The sequence below is a fragment of the Balaenoptera acutorostrata genome, chromosome 1 (assembly GCF_949987535.1).
Source record: "Balaenoptera acutorostrata chromosome 1, mBalAcu1.1, whole genome shotgun sequence".
Taxonomy (NCBI): domain Eukaryota; kingdom Metazoa; phylum Chordata; class Mammalia; order Artiodactyla; family Balaenopteridae; genus Balaenoptera; species Balaenoptera acutorostrata.
In genome coordinates, this window is record NC_080064.1 from 162,059,881 (window position 1) to 162,082,451 (window position 22,571).

The 22,571-nt window shown below is 43.7% G+C and overlaps 1 protein-coding gene and 1 pseudogene across 1 annotated transcript in view; both read left to right on the top strand.

Moving 5' to 3' along the window:
• The window catches only part of LOC130704846 (calpain-2 catalytic subunit-like), a 63,575-nt gene that overhangs the window by 29,345 nt on the left and 11,659 nt on the right, over nucleotides 1-22,571 (top strand). Inside the window, exons 4-5 of the mRNA XM_057528808.1 lie at nucleotides 2,792-2,910; nucleotides 3,442-3,575. Coding sequence (XP_057384791.1) covers nucleotides 2,792-2,910; nucleotides 3,442-3,575 — 253 coding nt within the window. The remainder of the gene's footprint in view (nucleotides 1-2,791; nucleotides 2,911-3,441; nucleotides 3,576-22,571) is intronic.
• On the top strand, nucleotides 15,415-15,930 carry LOC130707407 (thioredoxin, mitochondrial-like; annotated as a pseudogene).

Below are 22,571 nucleotides of genomic sequence, written 5' to 3' on the forward strand. Positions count from 1 at the left end.
CAGGACAAATGTCGCTGAAGTTCCTACACTTGGGCCCACTTTATCCACAAGCCTGTCTGCCTCCATGTATTGACAGACCCAAGTCATTTTCCAAGATACCTAGAAAATCTCAAATAACCTCAAGAAAAATAAGAATCACAGGCATCTCCAGGTTCTCAAAGAAGGACTAAAGTCAGGAGAAGATCTGAAGTTGGAGGAAGGGGAATAGATTGAAAAGGAGGATCTCGTGACTCGAAGAGCGGCTGTCACTTGGTGTAGCCATCCTCCAGGACAGACAGTATGACAAGGTCTAAGTGAGAGAGGGGCGGGTGCTCAGAAAAGGCCTGAATGTTATCTGTTTCAATGACAGTCTGGTTCCTACAAGGCGGCGTATGGAATCAAGCCGGGAAAAGCTCTTCTACCTAGATTTCCATCCTCACCAACCAGGGGCTCCTTCCCCAGGGCCAGTGCTTAAAACCCTCATTGCCAAGTTTCTCTGCAAGCTCCTATTCTCAGTGTGTCAAAGAGTCTCTAGTTTGGTTTATATAAAGATCTAGTTGACCCAAAAGGTTGTCTCTGAGATCTGACAAACACCACTCCTTTTAAACTCTTCCTTGTCATGTTTTACTGTTGGCAGTGCACTTAACCTCCCAAGCCTTGTCATCCTCAGCTTCAACATGGAGATGGTCATAGCACCATCCTCATAGAGCTGTTGTGAGAAATAAATGAAATGATGAACCTGCAGCTCCTAGAACAGTGGCTGGCACGTAGGAAGGCCTCATCAGTAATGGCTACTGCCCAAGCTCCCCTAGCAGTCAAGAGGCAGGAACTGGTAGCCCTGGCTAATGGGTCAGGAAATAGGGACATGATCCGTTCTTGTAACTGAGAAGTCCAAGGCAGGTGTGGCTTCAGGTACAGCTTGATACAGGGACTCAAGTGATGACACCAGGACATGGTTTCTCTCTCTCCAGCTCTCAGCCCCTCTTCCTCTGAGTTGGCTGCAAGATGGCTTCAGCAGTAGACTGTACCTCATTGTAGAGCCAATGCACTAGAAGAGGGCACCTGTCCACTCTCTCTGAAGCCCCAGGAGTGGTCTCCTCATACCTCCCTGGCTTTGGCTGGGTTACAGAACCTTCCCCAAGCGAACCATTGAAGCCAGAGAATGTGCAGCCTAGCTTGCTGTAGATCCACCTCTGGAACTTGGGGCAGGGCCAGCGCTACCCAAACCTCTCAGGCAGGGAGGAGGCAAGGAGACTTGCTTCCCAGAGGGTCACTGGTGGCGCCAGGAGGGAAGAGATGGCCTCTGAGTGGAAAACTGCGGTGAACCCACAGCGGCCGCCCAACCTAAGGAGCAAAGGCATTTAACTTCCTTTGGCTGCCGACTGGCTGGTTAGGGAGGGGTGTGCCTCCACTTCCCACAGGGCCGCGTGAGCACCTAGAGGCCTCGGAGCCGCTCCCCCGTCATTGCTAAGTGTTAGCAGGTCAGCCGGTTCAGCAGCTCTCAGGACACCAGCTAGTCCACAGAATTCAAAGATTGCGGTGAATTTCAGTAACATTTTTTAAAAAGAGTTGACATTTTAAAAAACTTTTATTTATTTATTTTTACTTATTTATTTTTGACTGCATTGGGTCTTCGTTGCTGCGCACAGGCTTTCTCTAGTTGCGGCGAGCGGGGGCTACTCTTCGTTGCAGTGTACGGGCTTCTCATTGCAGTGCCTTCTCTTGTTGCGGAGCACGGGCTCCAGTAGTTGTGGCACACAGGCTCAGTAGTTGTGGTTCACGGGCTCTAGAGCACAGGCTCAGTAGTTGTGGCGCACGGGCTTAGTTGCTCCGTGGCATGTGGGATCTTCCCGGACCGGGGCTCGAACCCGTGTCCCCTGCATTGGCAGGCAGATTCTTAACCACTGCGCCACCAGGGAAGTCCTTCAGTAACACTTTTAATAGACCTGCCAATTAATAAAAATAAACCCAGCCACGGAAATCAAACTCATCTGAGGCTATTTCCTATTCTTGTCATGGGAAATTGTAGGAAAGTGCACATTCCTTAAGAATGGAGTAAACTTCCTCATCCTCGTCCCAGAACGCCCCCATCAGTCAGGCCTTTTATCTCGTGGCAAACATGACCCCTCCCCGCTACCAGCTTGCTTCTGACCACCTGAAACGGGTGTGTGCTTTACACACATGCTCTCGTCACGCCTCCCAGTTACTCACGTGTCACAGAGGGTACCGAGGCTAAGGGGAAGCCAGACTGCCAGACAGCCGACCATCTGACTGTCCCCATCCTTGACTCCCACGTGTGGTACCCACACACCCGCCCAGAGATGTTCCTCGCCCGTCCTCAGGGAGATAGCCCAGGGTGCCTTCTCAGACTCGGGCTCTTGCATTTGTGTCCGTGGGGCTGCCTGCCGGTGTCTTCTTCCTCTCCCTCAGACTCGCCCACCTTTACGCCCTGTGTTGTCAGAAGCCCCTGCTGCTGAATTGGAGTCCTCACTCCACACAGGCTCGCTGCCATGCACCTTCGGTGGACCAGGCACGGAGCCGGCTGTGAGGACACAGTCCAGCCATCACAGGGTTCTGGGTCCTTCAGGGAATGAATTCTCCCATCTCAACTATCACAGCGAAAACATTTCTCCCTCAGCATTCCCTCAACGCGTCCCCCCAGCCCTCCTCCATACCCCTCATGTGAGGACCGGGGGGAACACCTGTGCCGGGCTCGCCTTAGGCCTCAAGTGCCGGAGGTGGGAACAAGAGGTTTAACGTCCTCCCGGCACTGCGACCTCTCTGGTGAGAGCTCCTTACACCGTGTTCACAGGTGACTGCTGGCTGCTGGCAGCCATTGCCTCCCTCACCTTGAATGAAGAAATCCTGGCTCGAGTCGTCCCCTTGGACCAGAGCTTCCAGGAGAACTACGCGGGGATCTTCCACTTCCAGGTAACTTAAGGGTTGGCTTGAGCTTCTCCTGAACGGGTCCTGAGGGCTAGGAGCAGGTGCTGGGGGCCAGGCACAGTACTCTTCTACGAAGGACACTGAGAGACAGCAGGAAGCTGCCTGGCCGGTCGCCGCCCTGGGACCCTGTAAGGGCAGCGATGGGGAGGAGGGCGGTAGGGCAGGGTACTCAGGAAGTAATTCCCACATTTTGTTAAGAAAGTTGATTATTTGGGGTCTGATGTGAAGGCACTGCTCACTGTCCTCCTTTTATGCCGGTAAAGGAGAAATAGTATTTTTAAAGGCATAAGGCACAGGGCAGAGTGCCGGAGGGGCAGGTGTGGCCTGGGAGGGAAGGGCAGATGCCTCTGCGCTCGCTTCTCGGCGAGGCTGTACCTGCAGGAGGAGGACCAGAGGGAGCGTCTCCTGCGGGATGCGACGGGCTTGGGGAAGCGGCGCCGAGGGGCCGGGCAGGGAGGAGGCAGCCGTGGCTGAGGCTCGCGACCCGCACGCTGCCACCACCTCCTCGTCCCGCAGTTCTGGCAGTACGGCGAGTGGGTGGAGGTGGTGGTGGACGACAGGCTGCCCACCAAGGACGGGGAGCTGCTCTTCGTGCACTCGGCAGAGGGCAGCGAGTTCTGGAGCGCGCTGCTGGAGAAGGCCTACGCCAAGTAAGTGCCCGCCGTGCCCGTCCCCCGGCAGCCTGCCCCCAGCTGCCCTGCGTTCTGGGAAGCTGCCGCAGACCGGCTGCAGAAAGCTAGAAGTTCCTGGCGGTGAGGGGTAAGGAACTGAAAAGCACCAGTATGGGGTCAGAAGGGCCAAGACAACTGATGGTTGCAAGGCAAGTTTATTCAAAGAGCATGAATGTATATATAGGTTTAGTACGGAACGAATATCAGACAATACATCAGTAAACCTTGTATTTCCGCATAATTCTGTCGCCACTATCTATGCGCCACTATCTATGCACCACTATCTATGCACCACTATCTATGCGCCACTATCTATGCGCCACTATCTATGCGTCAGCATGCCTTATGGGCCATTCTTTGGAGATACAGACTTCCCCCTCAGGGCAGCACGTCCTTCTTCTGGGGAACAACCAGGGGCTCTTAGATGCAGAGCAGGCACCTGGAGCGAAACTGGCCGCAAGGCATTTTCCTTTTTTACGCTCAATACCGCAGCGTCAGGAGTGCATACCAAGAGAGAGACAAGCAGTTCTCCGGAAAGCAGAAAGCTGAATAAGCTTACAGCTTGGGGGCCACCACATTTCCCCCTTTTTTATTATTTTTTAAAGCTTGATAATGTAGCTTTAAGCCATGAACATCCTGACGCAAGACAGCGAAGCGCCCCATTACAAATCTAACAACACAAGGTAATAAACCGATCACCAATAAAAGTAGTACACCAATTGATATCAGGCCTGAGAGCCCTCCATGAATCCATTGTATCGGGTTTAGCCCTTGTAGCTGATCTAATAATCCTTGAATCAAATTCTGGGGTCCATCTTCGTCCAGGTGGGCCTCTTGAATAGCTTGTATTTCGGCATTTAACTTTTGAATATCAAGGCTAATGTGTCCATCAGTCCATACACTTAATATATGCATTTTTACTTTTTCCCAATCCCATTGTGAATCATTATATAAATGCTGAGTTACACAAATCCAGGTATATTTGGCATGACAAATCAAACGCATTTTTAATTTTAAAGCCATAACTTGATCCCCTATTCCTATTAGAACATTTTTTAATTCATCTACTTCCGTTTTTAGTTGGGTATCAATATGACTTTGTAGGGCTAATGCTACACTAGTATTTTTAGATAACTGATTAACATAATGAGCCTGGTGAATAGTTTGTGAAAGAGCAATCCCAGCAGTGGCCGCAGTAGCAGTTAAAGCTGCTAAGGCTAGGATTGCACATATTAGAACACCTATAAATCTCTTTGGTCGTTTTAATGCTTCAGTCAATTCCAGCCAGGCTTGCGTGCCAGTGTTATGATACCATGGTTCAGACAAATTAACAGGTAACATTATATAAGAAGGTTGCTTCACAATCATAACAGATGCAGATCCTTTAACGGGCAAAACACAACTACTAAAGATACAATTAACACAAGTAATATTATAACCTATAGGATTCATAGTGTTTTCTACAATTAAATCTCCGATCAATAAAGCATAAGGAGGAGCGACGCAAGTAATCACCGGTCTATAAGAAGAGGATAAGGCAAGTTTCCAGAATTCCCATTGCTTGTAAAAAACGAGGCTGTTATTATTAACGGGGACCGAAGAAGCTAGTATGGTGCCATTATCATAATCTAAAGTCCACCAGACAGAGGCTGTGGTCCACGTATCGTTACAAACAGGAAACTCAGACTGCGGGAATTCAGAAGCCATCAAAGCAGGAAAGTGTAGTCCTGTGACAGGCTTTACGACCGTAATTTGATGTCCAGCTAATAACGTCCCTTGATTACCTATGGTAGTTTCAATACACAAATAATGTCCAGTATCTTCAATCCTCAAGCGATATATGCATAGAGAATGATCCAACGAAGTATTAGAAGCAAGCTTAGTTACTCTAGCATTCATGTGAATGGGAACGTTATCCTTATACCAAAATACAAAGGTGGATAAATCTTCTCGTCTAGAAACAGTCTGTTTGCAAGGAAGACAAATATTAGATCCCACAGCTTTATAATTTTTACGTAAATGAGTAAAAAATTGAGAATTTACAGTGGTTTCGTAAGAAATAGCATGTTCTAAAGCAACAGCCTTAACACAACCCGAATTGGTACTCATAGGACTTAAACAAACAGGGGGAGTATTAAACCAATTAGAGTAATTAACAGAAGTATTAGTAATAGGCAAATTTCCTAGCACTCTTCCAAAAGTAGAATCATTATAGAAAATTGGAGGGTCAGCTTCAGACCATGTAACAGGTTGTAATAAAGGAGGATCGGGTACATAAGCCCAATAAGATTTAGCCTCTATAGGTGGGGCTGCCAATACAGCTATCATGGCTAAAAAAAAGGTAAGAGGAGAGCGAGGATGAGCACTCTCCTCCATAATCCTACGTGCTTGAAATACTAAACATTGCAATTGATACCAAGTAATTTGATTTCGATCTCCCCTCGCCTCCCTGACAAGTTGTCTCCTACTCCTCGCCGCATTCTTCTCGTCCGCCGGGGGAACCGGTTGGGGTGTGCTGTGGTCGATTGCGAGAGCCTCAGGCCACGCATTCTTCGAGTCAGGGTGTTTATTGGTGACGGCATGATAATGTCGAACCAAGCGCTCCGGGAGCCACCGCGGAGAGTCTGCCTCCCTAGGGAAAACACAAACATGGCCTCGGCCCCATACTAAAACAGGGTCTGGTCCATGCCAAAGGTTAGTCATGGGATCTTTCCATTTAACAAGCGCTTTTTCAGGAGGGGTTCCAGAAAGACCTGTAAACAATCGTTCATAAGGCGTGTGACTAAATGCATCTAAAGTTAAAAAATTTAAAATAAATAAAGCATGATTAAGCATAATCTGAGGAGATCTATCATATTCCCCCTTTTTTATTTTTTGTAATGTAATTTTTTATTGTTGGTTGGCACGTTCTACAATACCTTGACCCTGAGGATTGTAGGGAATGCCTGTTTTATGTGAAATATGGAAAGTTGCACAAAAATTGGCAAAAGCTTTACTCGTATATCCTGGAGCATTATCTGTTTTTAAAGCTTTAGGAATTCCCATAGATGCAAAACAATGAAATAAATGAGTAATTACATATTTAGTAGTTTCCCCAGCCAAAGGCGTAGCACATATAAAATTAGAGTAAGTATCAACAGTTACATGAACAAATTGTAATTTACCAAAAGAGGGAATATGAGTAACATCCATTTGCCAAAGATGATGAGGGAGTAAACCCCGAGGATTGACTCCAAATTGTGGAACAGGAAGGTGGGGTAAACATTTAGAGCAGGACTTAACAATGTATCGGGCTGTTTCTCTAGAAATAGAGAATTGTTTTTGAAGCATAGCAGCAGATTGATGATGTAAATTATGTGATTGTGTAGCAAGATCCTGAGGTTGAGATAAACTTAAGGCTATAATCTTTGTATTTTCGTCAGCCAATTGATTTCCCAAAGACAATGGGCCAGGGAGACCTGAATGGGCTCGAATATGTAATATGGCTACAGGAAAGTCATGCTGACGAATAATCTTTTGTAGTTGAAAGAAAGTCTGAAACAATTGAGAATCAACAGTATTGCCAATTATAGCAGTTTCTATGTTATGCAAAATAGTAACCAAATAATGGCTATCCGTATAGAGATTAAAAGAACAGTGTGAAAAGATTTGAAAAGCCAAGGAAATCGCATGTAATTCAACTCGTTGGGCAGAGGTATGATCTGTTTGTTCTTTATGAAGTAAGTCATCAGAAATAACCACAGCGATGCCATTGGCAGAACCATCAGTAAAAACATTTGGGGCATTGAGAATAGGAGTTGAACAGATAGTTTTAGGAAAAATAAATAGATGTTGAGTAGCAAAATGAAGGAGCTTATTAGAAGGATAATGATTATCAATAATTCCTGAATATCCAGCAAAAGCAAGAGCCCAAAAGTCAGAGACAAATAATAGCCAAGAATATCGATAAGTAGTATAAGGTATAGTAATAGAATTTGGTTCATATCCTACCAACTGAATATTTCTTCTACGACCCAACTGAACAAGGGTTGCTATTAACTCATAATAAGGTGTAATGACTTTATTAGGCGTATTTTTCATATGAATCCATTCAAGAATTCCTGTTTCTTGCCATAATAAGGCGGTAGGGGTATGTGACGTAGCACAGATTATTAATAGTATAGGTAAAGAAGGCTCAATTCTAGTTAGCTGAGCAGATTGTATTGCTTTGTTTACAAGCTTGAGTGCTTGTTGAGCTTCAGAAGTTAAAATACGAGGGGAAGAAGGATCAGGACTTCCCTTTAGGATATTAAAAAGAGGCTGTAACTGACCCGTAGTTAATTGTAAAGAAGGTCGCAGCCAATTAATATCTCCTAATAACTTTTGAAAATCATTTAAAGTTTTAAGAACGTCAGTCCGTATCTCTATCTTCTGAGGTGTAATATTATAATTTGTGATATACTTACCAAGATATGAGAAAGGTGGGTTCATCTGTACTTTGTCAGCAGCAATGACTAGTCCTGATCGTGACAAATGACTTTGAAGGGAATTATAAGCCTTAAGTAAAATATGTTTATCAGAATAAGCAAGTAATAAGTCATCCATATAATGAATAAAATATATCTGAGGGAACTGTTTACGAACAGGGGCAATAACTTGAGCTACAAACTGTTGACATAAAGTAGGACTATTAGCCATACCCTGAGGCAGCACTTTCCATTGATAACGTTGCATAGGTTCTATAAAATTTAAAGAGGGTAAGCTAAAAGCAAATCGCAACTTATCAGCCGGAAATACAGGAACAGTAAAAAAGCAATCCTTAAGATCAATAATAATAATCATATAATTTTTAGGTATGGCTGCAGGAGAAGGCAAACCTGGTTGCAGAGCTCCCATAATTACCATAGTTTGATTAACAGCACGTAAATCTTGCAATAAACGATATTTTCCCGATTTTTTCTTTATAACAAATATAGGAGTATTCCAAGGGCTATTAGACTTTTCTAGTCTGCCCAAAGCAAGCTGTTCATTAATTATATTATGGGCCGCCATTAATTTCCTCTTAGAAAGGGCCCATTGGTCCACCCAGACAGGATTATCAGAAATCCAAGTTATAGGGTCAGCATGTGGTGGAGGAGAATCCAAGGCCGCTAGAAAAAACCCAAGCCTGTTTTATCCCGTTTATTATCAGTCTGTAAGGGTAATTTATTTCCCTGTTGATTTTTTCCCAAACCATTCCTAGGATCATACCCTTGATTTAACAATATATTAGTTACAGTAGGGTTGGGACTAAGCAATAGGATTCCCATTTGTTGTAATATATCTCTTCCCCAAAGGTTAACTGGCAATCCGGGCAATACGTAGGGTTTGAATATTCCTTGATTACCTTCAGCATCCTGCCAATGTAGGTATTGCGAACTTTGTTGTGGAGAATTAGATTGGCCAATACCTTGCAACTGTGTAATGGTTTGGTGCACGGGCCAATTTTTTGGCCAATGTATAAACGAAATAACAGAAACATCAGCACCAGTATCTAATAACCCAGAAAAAGGCCTTCCATTTATTTTTAATACCAATTGTGGTCTTTCCCTACCAATTTGTTGAATCCAGTAAACTGCATCAGAGGAACCGAAAGCCCCAGTTCCTCTTTTGTTATGTTGTAAAATTTTTCCTTCTGGTATATATGGAATTAATAGAAGCTGAGCTATTCGCATACCGGGCGTGATAAGAAAAGATCCTTTTGATGTTTGAACCATAACCTTTAATTCCCCTTCATAATCAGCATCAATCACCCCAGGAATAATAGTTAAGCCTTTCATACACATACTACTTCTTCCAAGGATTATACCAACCGTTCCCTGGGGTAAAGGCCCAAAAGTTCCCGTAGGAAGGGCTTGGGGTCCCATATCCGAGGTTAATAAGAATTGGGTGGAGGCACAGAGGTCCAGTCCTGCACTATTTGGCGTGGCCCTTTGAAGGGAGGAGATTCCATTCCCTGAGGAACAAAGGTCTGAGCTGGAGGCGGTGGAGCAGGTTGTGGGGGGATTATTGACATTGCTCCAATTGTTTGATGGGGCCGGAGCAGGCCCCTCCGGAAGTTTCCCGACAAGGGAGTTCCATCTTTATGAGTCACTGATCGACATTCTTTAGCCCAATGCCGTCCTCTTTGGCATCGGGGACAAATTGTGGGAGGAGGAGATTTACCTTGAGGCACAGAATTTACGACAGGCATATTAGGAGTATCAACAGTACAATTTTTTGCAAAATGACCTGGCTTCCCACATTTAAAACAGTTTTTACTTTTAGCATTTGGCCCAAATCCTGCCTTAGTCAGGGCTGCAGCTATAGCTGCTCCCTGTAAGTAAGATGATCCAATATCAGAACAAACTCGAAGATAATCCTCTAAATTTCCTTTCCTTTTCCATGGACGTATAGCTGCTTGACAAATATTATTAGCATTTTCGAAAGCCAATTGTTTGACGATAATTGCTCCAGAAGGACCATCAGAAATAATTCTATGAACAGCCTGTAATAATCTAGCCACAAAATCAGCATAAGGTTCATCTGCCCCTTGCCTTATTTTAGCAAGGTCTTCAGTCCTAGTGGAGGCAGCTAAATGTTTCCATGCATGTAGAGCTATATGATAGATCTGAGCATAAGCCACAAAAGGGAAAGCTAATTGATGCTGTAATAACTGATGTTGTCCTTCCCCAATCAACATCTCATAATTTACTAGCACATTATGTGCAGTATTTCTTTCAGCTTGTTCAGCAGCCTTTTCATAATATTCTGATTTCCAAAGTAAATAGTCGCCACCAGTGAGACAAGCACGAGCAATAGATTTCCAGTCTGCTGGAGGCAATGCTTCTGTTGCAATCGTATCCAACATAGTAATAGTGAAAGGGGCTATAGGCCCATATTGTGCACAGGCTGCTTTTAAATCTTTCAAAACCTTAAAGGAGAGAGGCTGATATTCCCAATTATTTTGTTGTGGATTTTGAGGATTAGGTCGTTCCACCACCGGGCAGCAGAATAAAGGATCCTCCCCTCTATTAAGAGCTCCCCGTACTGCTTGTTGTAAAGGACTAAGCTTAGGAGGGATAGGGACAGAGACATGTAATTGCTGTAACCGCGGAAGAATATTTTCATCAGGATATTTTTCAGCCTCATATTTGGCTTCTTCACCTGCTAAATCAAAAGAAAAGTCATCACCATCAAGTGAATTAACACTCTTTATCCTCGGTGGCAACGGAGGAGCAGTAGCTACTGCAGCAATATGTTCTACAGATTTAGCTGTTAATTTTGGAACTGAATCATAAATTGGATTAAAACAATCTCTTATTAAATTCCACAAGCTAAAAGTGGAAACTGAAACAGAAGATGGTCCATGTGCTTTATGATATTTAGATAACTCATCTTCTACACGAGTCCAAATTGCTAAGTCCACTGATCCTCCTTCAGGGAACCAAGGACAAGCATCATATACTAATTGCAAAAATTCCAGAAGTTGTGAGGTAGTTACCTTGGTTCCACGGGCTTTTAACATTGAAAGCAAAACCTGAGCAAATAAATCACGCTCCTTAGAGCCCTTTTGTCCCCTATTATTTTACTTCTGACTCTTTCTCGAGTTACCGTCCTAAAAACGAAATTATTTCTTGTGGCCACACTATCTCACTCGAGAGTTCTACTTACCTGAAATCTTCCGAAATGCCTCACGTACTCAGGTCCCTGTTTGGGCGCCAGGCAACCTTCCAGAGAAAGAATTCAGAATAATGATAGTGAAGATGATCCAGGACCTCGGAATAAGAATGGAGGCAAAGATTGAGAAGATGCAAGAAATGATTAACAAAGACCTAGAAGAATTAAAGAACAAACGAACAGAGATGACCAATACAATAACTGAAATGAAAACTACACTAGAAGGAATCAATAGCAGAATAACTGAGGCAGAAGAACGGATAAGTGACCTGGAAGACAGAATGGTGGAATTCACTGCTGTGGAACAGACTAAAGAAAAAAGAATGAAGGGCTTCCCTGGTGGCGCAGTGGTTGAGAGTCTGCCTGCTGGTGCAGGGGACGCGGGTTCGAGCCCTGGTCTGGGAGGATCCCACGTGCCGCGGAGCAACTGGGCCCGTGAGCCACAATTGCTGAGCCTGCGCATCTGGAGCCTGTGCTCCGCAACAAGAGAGGCCGCGATAGTGAGAGGCCCGCGCGCCGTGATGAGGAGTGGCCCCCGCTTGCCACAACTAGAGAAAGCCCTCGCACAGAAACGAAGACCCAACACAGCCAAAAATAAATAAAATAAATAAATTAAAAAAAAAAAAAAAAAAAAGAAAAAAGAATGAAAAGAAATGAAGACAGCCTAAGAGACCTCTGGGACAACATTAAATGCAACAACATTCGCATTATAGGGGTCCCAGAAGGAGAAGAGAGAGAGAAAGGACCAGAGAAAATATTTGAAGAGATTATAGTCGAAAACTTCCCTAACATGGGAAAGGAAATAGCCACCCAAGTCCAGGAAGCGCAGAGAGTCCCATACAGGATAAACCCAAGGAGAAACACGCCGAGACACATAGTAATCAAAGTGGCAAAAATTAAAGACAAAGAAAAATTATTGAAAGCAGCATGGGAAAAACGACACATAACATACAAGGGAACTCCCATAAGGTTAACAGCTGATTTCTCAGCAGAAACTCTGCAAGCCAGAAGGGAGTGGCATGATATACTTAAAGTGATAAAAGGGAAGAACCTACAACCAAGATTACTCTACCCGGCAAGGATCTCATTTAGATTTGATGGAGAAATCAAAAGCTTTAGAGACAAGCAAAAGCTAAGAGAATTCAGCACCACCAAACCAGCTCTACAACAAATGCTAAAGGACCTTCTCTAAGTGGGAAACACAAGAGAAGAAAAAGACCTACAAAAACAAACCCAAAACAATTAAGAAAAATGGTCATAGGAACATCCATATAGATAATTACCTTAAACGTGAATGGATTAAATGCCCCAACCAAAAGACATAGACTGGCTGAATGGATACAAAAACAAGACCCATATATATGCTGTCTACAAGAGACCCACTTTAGACCTAGGGACACATACAGACTGAAAGTGAGGGGATGGAAAAAGATATTGCATGCAAATGGAAATCAAAAGAAAGCTGGAGTAGCTATACTCATATCAGATAAAATAGACTTGAAAATAAAGAATGTTACAAGAGACAAGGAAGGACACTACATAATGATCAAGGGATCAATCCAAGAAGAAGATATAACAATTATAAATATATATGCACCCAACACAGGAGCACCTCAATACATAAGGCAACTGCTAACAGCTATAAAAGAGGAAATTGACAGTAACACAATCATAGTGGGGGACTTTAACACCTCACTTACACCAATGGACAGATCATCCAAAATGAAAATAAATAAGGAAACAGAAGCTTTAAATGACACAATAGACCAGATAGATTTAATTGATATATATAGGACATTCCATCCAAAAACAGCAGATTACACGTTCTTCTCAAGTGCGCACGGAACATTCTCCAGGATAGATCACAATTTGGGTCACAAATCAAGCCTCAGTAAATTTTAAAAAATTGAAATCCTATCAAGCATCTTTTCTGACCACAACGCTATGAGATTAGAAATGAATTACAGGGAAAAAAACGTAAAAAAGACAAACACATGGAGGCTAAACAATACATTACTAAATAACCAAGAGATCACTGAAGAAATCAAAGAGGAAATAAAAAAATACCTAGAGACAAATGACAATAAAAACACGACGACCCAAAGCCTATGGGATGCAGCGAAAGCAGTTCTAAGAGGGAAGTTTATAGCTATACAAGCCTACCTAAAGAAACAAGAAAAATCTCAAGTAAACAATCTAACCTTACACCTAAAGAAACTAGAGAAAGAAGAACAAACAAAACCCAAAGTTAGCAGAAGGAAAGAAATCATAAAGATCAGAGCAGAAATAAATGAAATAGAAACAAAGAAAACAATAGCAAAGATCAATAAAGCTAAAAGCTGGTTCTTTGAGAAGATAAACAAAATTGATAAGCCATTAGCCAGACTCATCAAGAAAAATAGGGAGAGGACTCAAATCAATAAAATCAGAAATGAAAAAGGAGAAGTTACAACAGACACCGCAGAAATACAAAGCATCCTAAGAGACTACTACAAGCAACTTTATGCCAATAAAATGGACAACTTGGAAGAAATGGACAAATTTTTAGAAAGGTATAACCTTCCAAGACTGAACCAGGAAGAAACAGAAAATATGAAGAGACCAATCACAAGTAATGAAATTGAAACTGTGATTAAAAATCGTCCAACAAACAAAAGTCCAGGACCAGATGGCTTCACAGGTGAATTCTATCAAACATTTAGAGAAGAGCTAACACCTATCCTTCTCAAACTCTTCCAAAAAATTGCAGAGGAAGGAACACTCCCAAACTCGTTCTATGAGGCCACCATCACCCTGATACCAAGACCAGACAAAGACACTACAAAAACAGAAAATTACAGACCAATATCACTGATGAATATAGATGCAAAAATCCTCAACAAAATACTAGCAAACAGAATCCAACAACACATTAAAAGGATCATACACCACGATCAAGTGGGATTTATCCCAGGGATGCAAGGATTCTTCAATATACGCAAATCAATCAATGTGATACACCATATTAACAAATTGAAGAATAAAAACCATATGATCATCTCAATAGATGCAGAAAAAGCTTTTGACAAAATTCAACACCCATTTCTGATAAAAACTCTCCAGAAAGTGGGCATAGAGGGAACCTACCTCAACATAATAAAGGCCATATATGACAAACCCACAGCAAACATCATTCTCAATGGTGAAAAACTGAAAGCATTTCCTCTAAGATCAGGAATGAGACAAGGATGTCCACTCTCACCACTATTATTCAACATAGTTCTGGAAGTCCTAGCCACGGCAATCAGAGAAGAAAAAGAAATAAAAGGAATCCAAATTGGAAAAGAAGAAGTAAAACTGTCACTGTTTGCGGAAGACATGATGCTATACATAGAGAATCCTAAAACTGCCACCAGAAAACTGCTAGAGCTAATTAATGAATATGGTAACGTTGCAGGATACAAAATGAATGCACAGAAATCTCTTGCATTCCTATACACTAATGATGAAAAATCTGAAAGAGAAATTATGGAAACACTCCCATTTACCATTGCAACAAAAAGAATAAAATACCTAGGAATAAACCAAAAAAAAAAAAAACTGGTAAATGAAAACAACATTTAAAATTGTGTTGTCATTAGAGTATACACAAAGTAATTGAAGCTGTAGGTATAGAAGTGGTTGCCTTGAGAAGACATGTATAATAAGGAAAGGAAGAAAGGAAGGAAGGAAAGAAGGAAGGAAGGAGGGGAAGAAGGAAAGCAAGAAGGAAGGAAGAGAAGGAAGGGAAGGAAAGAAGAGGTTTTCAAAAATAGGGAGATTTAAGTGGCATTTAAGTAAACCTGCCAAAGGGAGCAGTGGCAATCAAGGGACCTGAGTATTAATTAGGAATGACTGATCACGTGAGTCCCATGAGGGTAGGGATCACATCTGCTTCTCATTTCTGGAGCAGAGCACCTAGCACAGTACCTGGCCAGTAGATGCTCCATTCGCAATTGTCCAGTGTTGTCCATGGGGCAGGAAAGCTACAAATACCATTGGCTGCGGCAACTGGGTGACTGGGGATGTGTGCAAGCTGGATGGCAGGCAGTGAGTAAAGAAATGAATAGGGAACAGAAGTGCCCTTGACCGGTGGGGAGGGCCGCGCTGTGCACCCCTCTGCTCTCGCTGCAGGGAGATGGCTTAGCGACTTCTCCTGGGGAGGTTCCTGGCCTCCATAATCTGCAGGAAGCCCTCTCAGAATCAGTGGGCGCCCCTTGCCTCCAGGGCCCTGCAGACCCCACAGCGCAGTCCTAATAACCTGACAGTAACACCCAGCCAAGCCCAGTCAATATACACCACCAGAGTCTGTACAATGACCTTTAACATCCAGGATGGACCAGACTTTCAAGACTGAGTTGTCAACAGTGAGACACCAGTGGTTGTGGATTTCCATGCACAGTGATGTGGCCCCGGCAAGATCCTGGGGCCAAGGTTAGAGAAGGTGGTGGCCAAGCAGCATGGAAAGGTGGTGATGGCCAAGGCGGGTATTGATGACCACACAGACCTCGCCATAGAGTATGAGGTATCAGCTGTGCCCACCGTGCTGGCCATCAAGAATGGGGATGTGGTGGACAAGTTTGTGGGCATCAAGGATGAGGACCAGCTGGAGGCCTTCCTGAAGAAGCTGATTGTCTGACAAGCAGGGAAGCGTCCTGACTGCCCCTGCCCACCTGGGCCCCGTGGTCCCGGGGGACCCAGATAGAACTCATAGCCCTTCTGTGCCGGCCCTTCCTACCTCCTCCCTCTGCCTGGCCCCTGTGGGTCCGTGCTTTGGAGACCAGGCCTCCAAACACAGGAGCCTCAAGTGCTCCCAACCTGGCTGACCGCCAGGGTGGCCGCCCAAGGAGCGGTGCCGCCACCGAGCTGGGACAGCCGTCTCCTCACCCACTCTCTGCTCCTTCTAGGGCTTGTTGCCGTGCTCCCAGGATGCTGGGACAGAGTCCCAGGGCCAGCCTGCAGTAACAGCTTGGTCTCCCTGCTCCCTTCTGATCTGAACCCCGGTGCCTGGCTCATCTGCCTCCTGCATTTTTCTTTCCTGCTGCTGTTTTGTAAAAAAAAAAAAAAACAAAAAAAAAAAACAGAAGAAGCAAAAAAGAAACCCAGGGCTTCCCTGGTGGTGCAGTGGTTGAGAATCTGCCTGCTAATGCAGGGGACACGGGTTTGAGCCCTGGTCTGGGAAGATCCCACATGCCATGGAGCAACTGGGCCCGTGAGCCACAATTACTGAGCCTGCGCGTCTGGAGCCTGTGCTCCGCAACAAGAGAGGCCGCGATAGTGAGAGGCCCGCGCACCGCGATGAAGAGTGGCCCCCGCTTGCCACAACTAGAGAAAGCCCTCGCACAGAAACGAAGACCCAACACAGCCATAAATAAATAAATTAATTAATTACAAAAAAAAACCAACCCATAGAATACAGTACCAACAGCGGACCCTAATACAATCCACGGTCGTTGGTGATAACGATGTGTCAATGTAGGTCCATTTATTGTAACAAATGTACCACTCTGGTGTAGGATGTTGATGATGGGGAAGGCTGTGCATGTGTGAGGGCAGGGGGAGTATATGAGAAGTCGCTGTACTTTCTACTCATTTTGCTAATGTTTTGTTATTTGTAATTTCTTCTTCTAACAAAAAGAGGATATTAAAAAAAAAAAAAGAAATGAGTTATCAAGCCATGAAAAGACACGAAGGAACCTTAAGTGCATATTGCTAAATAAAAGAAGCCAATCTGAAAAGGCTGCATACTGAATGACTCCAACTATATGACATTCTGGGAAAGAAAGTAAAAAGATGTGATAGTCAGGGGTCAAGGGTCAAGGCGGGGTGAGGAAGTGATGATTAGGTGAAACACAGGAGATATTTAAGGCAGTGAAACTATTCTGTAGGATACCGTATTGATGGATACATGACATTATTTGTCAAAACCTACGGAACTGTATAACACAAAGAGCGAATCCTAATGCAAACTATGGACTTTAGTTAGTAATGCTATATGAATATTGGTTCATCAATTGTAATAAATTGTAACTGCACTAAGGCAAGAGAACTAAGAGAGAACTAAGAACCGCACTAAGGAGAAACTGTGAGTGGGAAAAGGAGAGGATATATGGAAACTCTCTGTACTATCTGCTCAATTTTCTTTTTTTTAATTTTATTTTACTTTATTTCTTTATTTCTTTATTTTTGGCTGTGTTGGGTCTTCGTTGCTGCACGCGGGCTTTCTCTAGTTGTGGTGAGCGGGGCCACTCTTTGTTATGGTGCACAGGCTTCTCATTGTGGTGGCTTCTCTTGTTGTGGAGCACAGGCTCTAGGCGCACAGGCTTCAGTAGTTGTGGCACGCGGGCTCAGTAGTTGTGGCTCACGGGCTCTAGAGCGCAAGCTCAGTAGTTGTGGCACATGGGCTTAGTTGCTCTGTGGCATGTGGGATCTTCCCAGACCAGGGATCAAACCCGTGTCCCCTGCATTGGCAGGAGGATTGTTAACCACTGCACCACCAGGGAAGCCCTATCTGCTCAATTTTCTGTAAACCTAAAACTGCTTTAAAAAATTGTTTATTAATTTTGTAAAAAGTGCAACCCATGGCTTGACCAGTTCTGTATATACCACTTTCTTAGGCAGTAAATTATCTTTGCAGAGCGCCTTTGGGCAACAAGCAATGACGCAGCATAGCCCACATAGACAGAAGGGTTTTGAAGACAACAAGCCTTCAAACTCATCCCCCCACTAGAGTGTGAGCAGGAATGACAGAAGGGGGAACAGAATGTGGTGTGTGGAACCCTGGGTCCCCCTTTTAGCTACAATCAAGGAGTCACTGAGCACATGAAGGCAGCCTCGCAGGGGTAGCACCGCTCTAAGAAACAAGCGACACTTCTGACTTGTTTTACCCAAATAACTTAAACAAGCAGATAATAACCAAGTGATTCATCCTACATGATCTTCAGTTTTCCCATTGATACAACTGACAGTATTATGCATTATAGATGCTGCTGTGTTGTTTTCAAGCCTTCCTTGAAAGCCTTAACAAAAACGTCAAAACATCCTCGCATAGGATACTGATGATAAGGAAGTGGATATGTGTGATCACATATGAGATATCTTATTAAGGAAAGTGTGGGAGGGTTCTTCTTTAGAATATTTTCAAAAAGCTCTTCTAAACACTAGATATATTTTTTATTACTTTTACTGCTGTTATTCTCCTACTTGTTACCGGAAGTTTTGTCTAAGGACCGCAGGGGTTTTCTTAACCTTACAAGTAAGTTTCTGTTGAGTAGAACCTCGTCATGCTACTTGTTGCTATTGATAGAGTTTGTTAAGCCAACAGTGAAAGCAATCTGTCCTCTCAATGCATGGTAGCACTTCAATACTGGAGATTCTGTAATGAATTTTAAAATCAGAGATGAGAAGCATTTCCCCCACCCACCTGGGATTGGAAAGAGAAAATTCAGTAAGACAAAACAGGATGCAGAGCTTAAGAAGTGGGTTAGAGCCCACGAAGTTCTAAGAATCACAACTGTTGAAGAAATATTAAGCAGACCAGAAAATTAGTGAAATGAGTCCAGGTTGAGTGAGACTGAATGCTTCCCCCAAGTCCCACATGGTAACTGCCTTTTTTCTTCTGTAGGGAGAGAAAGAATTGGGAAGAGATTTCAGATTTCTAGAGATTCACTTGAATAGTTCCTACTGCACTGCTCACTGGGACAATATTCTTTTTCCTCCCCAAGGTGGCCATATGCAGCAGCAGTTCACCCCATCCATTCACTCTCATCACTTAGAATGGAGTTGTCCCCATGCAAACATCGAGCAATGGCACCGTGAGAATTGAGAGGCTCATGAAAGCAAGGCTGATGGGAGCCCCGGGGTGCACCCCCAAACTAAAAGGACTCAGGTTGCAAGACCTGTCACTTAACAGTCACAGCAGGATATATTTTTGGTAATCGAAGCCTAATTTGGATTGTGTTTTTGGAAAATGATAACATTAGTTTTCTAAAAACTAGAAAATTTTTTAGGGGGGAGTGGTGGTTCTCTCCAACTCCACTTTGAAGCTAAAAATGGCAAACTGTTTAGAATACAAACTTTTTCTTCCCGTGGATTTATGTAGTAGATGTTTCAAAATGACTGGCAAATACATAGAATTCATACAAAGTTAGAGGCAAAAGGGTGCTCCAGAACCCTCTGGTTGAATCTCTTCACTCTATAGTTGCGGAGAATGAGGTCCAGAGAGGCTAAGTGTTATGCCCAAGGGCACACAGCTGGCTCACAAGATGAGACTTGAATCCGGATTGCCTATGTACTGGCCAATGCTCTTCCCTCTCTACTGTGCTCTACTTCCCAGCACCACAAGAGGACACCTACTGTGTCTTGCAGAATCTAGACTATTTTTTGAAAGCTTGGAACTAAACTTGTGACTAATTAGAATACAGTGTTCCACCACCTTTAAGTCACCAGCTAAAATCCACTGCTCCCCGTTGCAGCACGCCCGAGGCCTTCTGGGTAACCAAAGAAAGATTATTGTCTCAACTCAGTTCTCTGTGTCTAGGTACCCACAAAATGGAAATCACTTTACTTGGGGAAGAGCAAGAGGACAAGATGAGATGAAAAGGAAGCATGTTTAAAATGGATAAAAGGAGGCACTTTTTTCCCACTACACACAATTGAACTGGGGAACTCACTGCAGCAGGATATTAAGATCAATGGTGAAGATTTGTGTTTTAAAAGATTAGACATTTCACATGCATATCATCAACAGCGACACTCAATGGGATGAAAGTAAGATGGATGAAAGTTCTCAAGCTTCAGTGCATAAGTTGATCACCAACTGGGTCAGGTGAAAAGAAAAAAAGTTGTCTACTGGATTAAAATTTCACAGAAAGGCAGATCTGGGGGGTTCCAGTCATTGCTGCTGTGTAACAAACCACTCCAAAGTAGTGGTGTGAACCAACAGGCATTTTATTATGCACATGGATACGGTGGATCAGGAATTTGGAGAGGGCACAGCAGGGATGGCTTGTCTCTGATTCATGACATCTGGGGCCTCAGTTGGGAAGACTTGAACAACTAGGAATGACTTGAGGTTGGGGGCTGGAATCATCTGGAAGCTTCTTCACCTAACCTGGGATGACTTGAAGGCTCACTCAGCTGGGACTGTCAAGTGGAGCATCTATATGTAGGTGTCAAGAGGGAGTGTCCCAAGAAAAAGCACTTCCAAAAAACAAGTGTCCCAAGAGACCCAGGTAGAAACTACACGGCCTTTTATGACCTATCCATGGAAGTTTTAGAGCATCACTTCCAACACAGTCCATGGGTCAAAACCGTCACAAGCCCACTGAGATTCAAGAGGAGGAGACTTAGGACCTCCTACATCCCTCCCCTATGGGGAATGGCAAGATCACATTGCAGAAAAACCTGTGGGATGGGAGAGGTTTTCGCAGCCATCTTTGGAAAATGCAATCCCCCAGGGAAGTGGTGGGTGATGTGAGGTTACAAGAACACACAATCTAGTGGAAAAAACTGACGTATGAACAGAGAATCACAGTACAATAAAATAAATTTCAAGGTAGTTATTTCCCCCTCTTTTACAAGAATTCTTTTTTTTTCCCTTTGATAAGAGTCATCACATTAAAATTTTTTCATTCATTGTCTGTCTTCTACTAGATTGGAATCTCCATGCATTTAGTTTCCTACTGTAACCCCTGTGCCTAAAACACTACCAAGCCCAAAATAGGCACTCAATAAATATTTGCTGATAGAGTATATGAGTAAAGTGCTGTAATAGAGAAGTAGTGGGAGGGCTGTGGGAGTACAGGCAATAACAAAGCACTCAGCTTGACAGAAATGACATTTGAGTGGGTCTGGAATGCTCTTGAAGGATAAACAACAATTTTTCTGGTGGAAAAAAAAGGGAATAAATTTTTCTCCTTAAATCTCCTCCAGAGACTTCATTAGCCAAGTTTAAGTGGGCAGATCTCATCCTAAGTGTACAGACTGCATGTAGTAGTTACAATGTTCTTGGTTGCAAGTGAAAGAAAACAGGGACTCAAATGTATTAAAAAATAAGCAGCGTATCGTATCACATAACAACAAGTCTGGAGGCCAACAGTTCAGGCAGCCTCAATGCCATCCTTCTTCACTGGGTCAACTTAGCTCCTTTGTGGTTGCAAGATGGTGCCCACAGTGGTAGGCATCACAGGCAGACAAACCAATACCCAGCAGGGGAGAGGACTACTTCTCCTTTGGAGTAAGATCTTTCCCATAAGCCCCTGACAGACTTACCTCACACTGGACCCCACACCCCGCCTTACTGGCTAGAACTGTGTCCCATGCATGTATGTAACCTAAACGCTGATAAGAAGAAGGGGAGAAACACGAGCAGTTAGACTAATCACGTGTTACTCCTTGGGGCTTGACCTGAAGCTCCTGCCTCTCCTGAAGCACAGGGCTATGCAGAAAAGGGTGGATTCCCCAACAAAACAGAACAAAACAAATAACGGGGGTTTTGTTAGGAAGGAAAAAGGGGAGATGACTCCTCGGCACATAATCAACAGTGTTTGCAACATTAGGCTTGGGGAAGGTTCATGTTCTGTTTTCTTTGTGGATGACTATTACCTAACAATTTTATTTATTCTTTTTCATGCTTTTTGCTCCTTTCCTTTCTCCTCTGCACTAGTAGTCAGTTGAATAAATCAAGCGCTGTATCAATAGGAAAGAGTGTCATGTGTACAGTGTACATACGAATCTAATTAATCAAAAATATGTTGATTAGACGTGAGTGCACTTTCAGGTAAAAACCTTGATTCAGATGCTTCTGATAGCATAGCCGTGCCCAGCTGTTCACCACTTGAATCGTGCTCTTTCATGGCCTTGTGCCCGTTACTTGTGCTGATTCCTCTGTCTAGGAAGTCCTTCTCAGTTTCCTTACCTATAGTGGATACTAGTGATTGCCTCTCCAGCGTCCATTCTATCCTTCTAGTAATTTGCTTGAAGAGATGGCGAACTGCCAAACTACTGTTTTTCAGACTCCCTTGCAGCTAGGGTCTTGATCTGAAATAAGTTCAGTCAATCAGGTGCACTTGTGTAAGATTTGGAGGCAGATGCAAGGAGAAGGCATCGTTCTGTTGCTGTTGCTGTTGGCCAGCAAGGTTTGAGCAATAATGTTAAGAGGCATTTAATGCTGTTGGACTCAATGTCCTGTTTCAGTGTCTAGTCACCAGTTTCATGGGTGTGAAGAGCCCTTGCTGCAGCACCATCCCAACTTCTGGAACATAGCTACTGTGGTAGGCC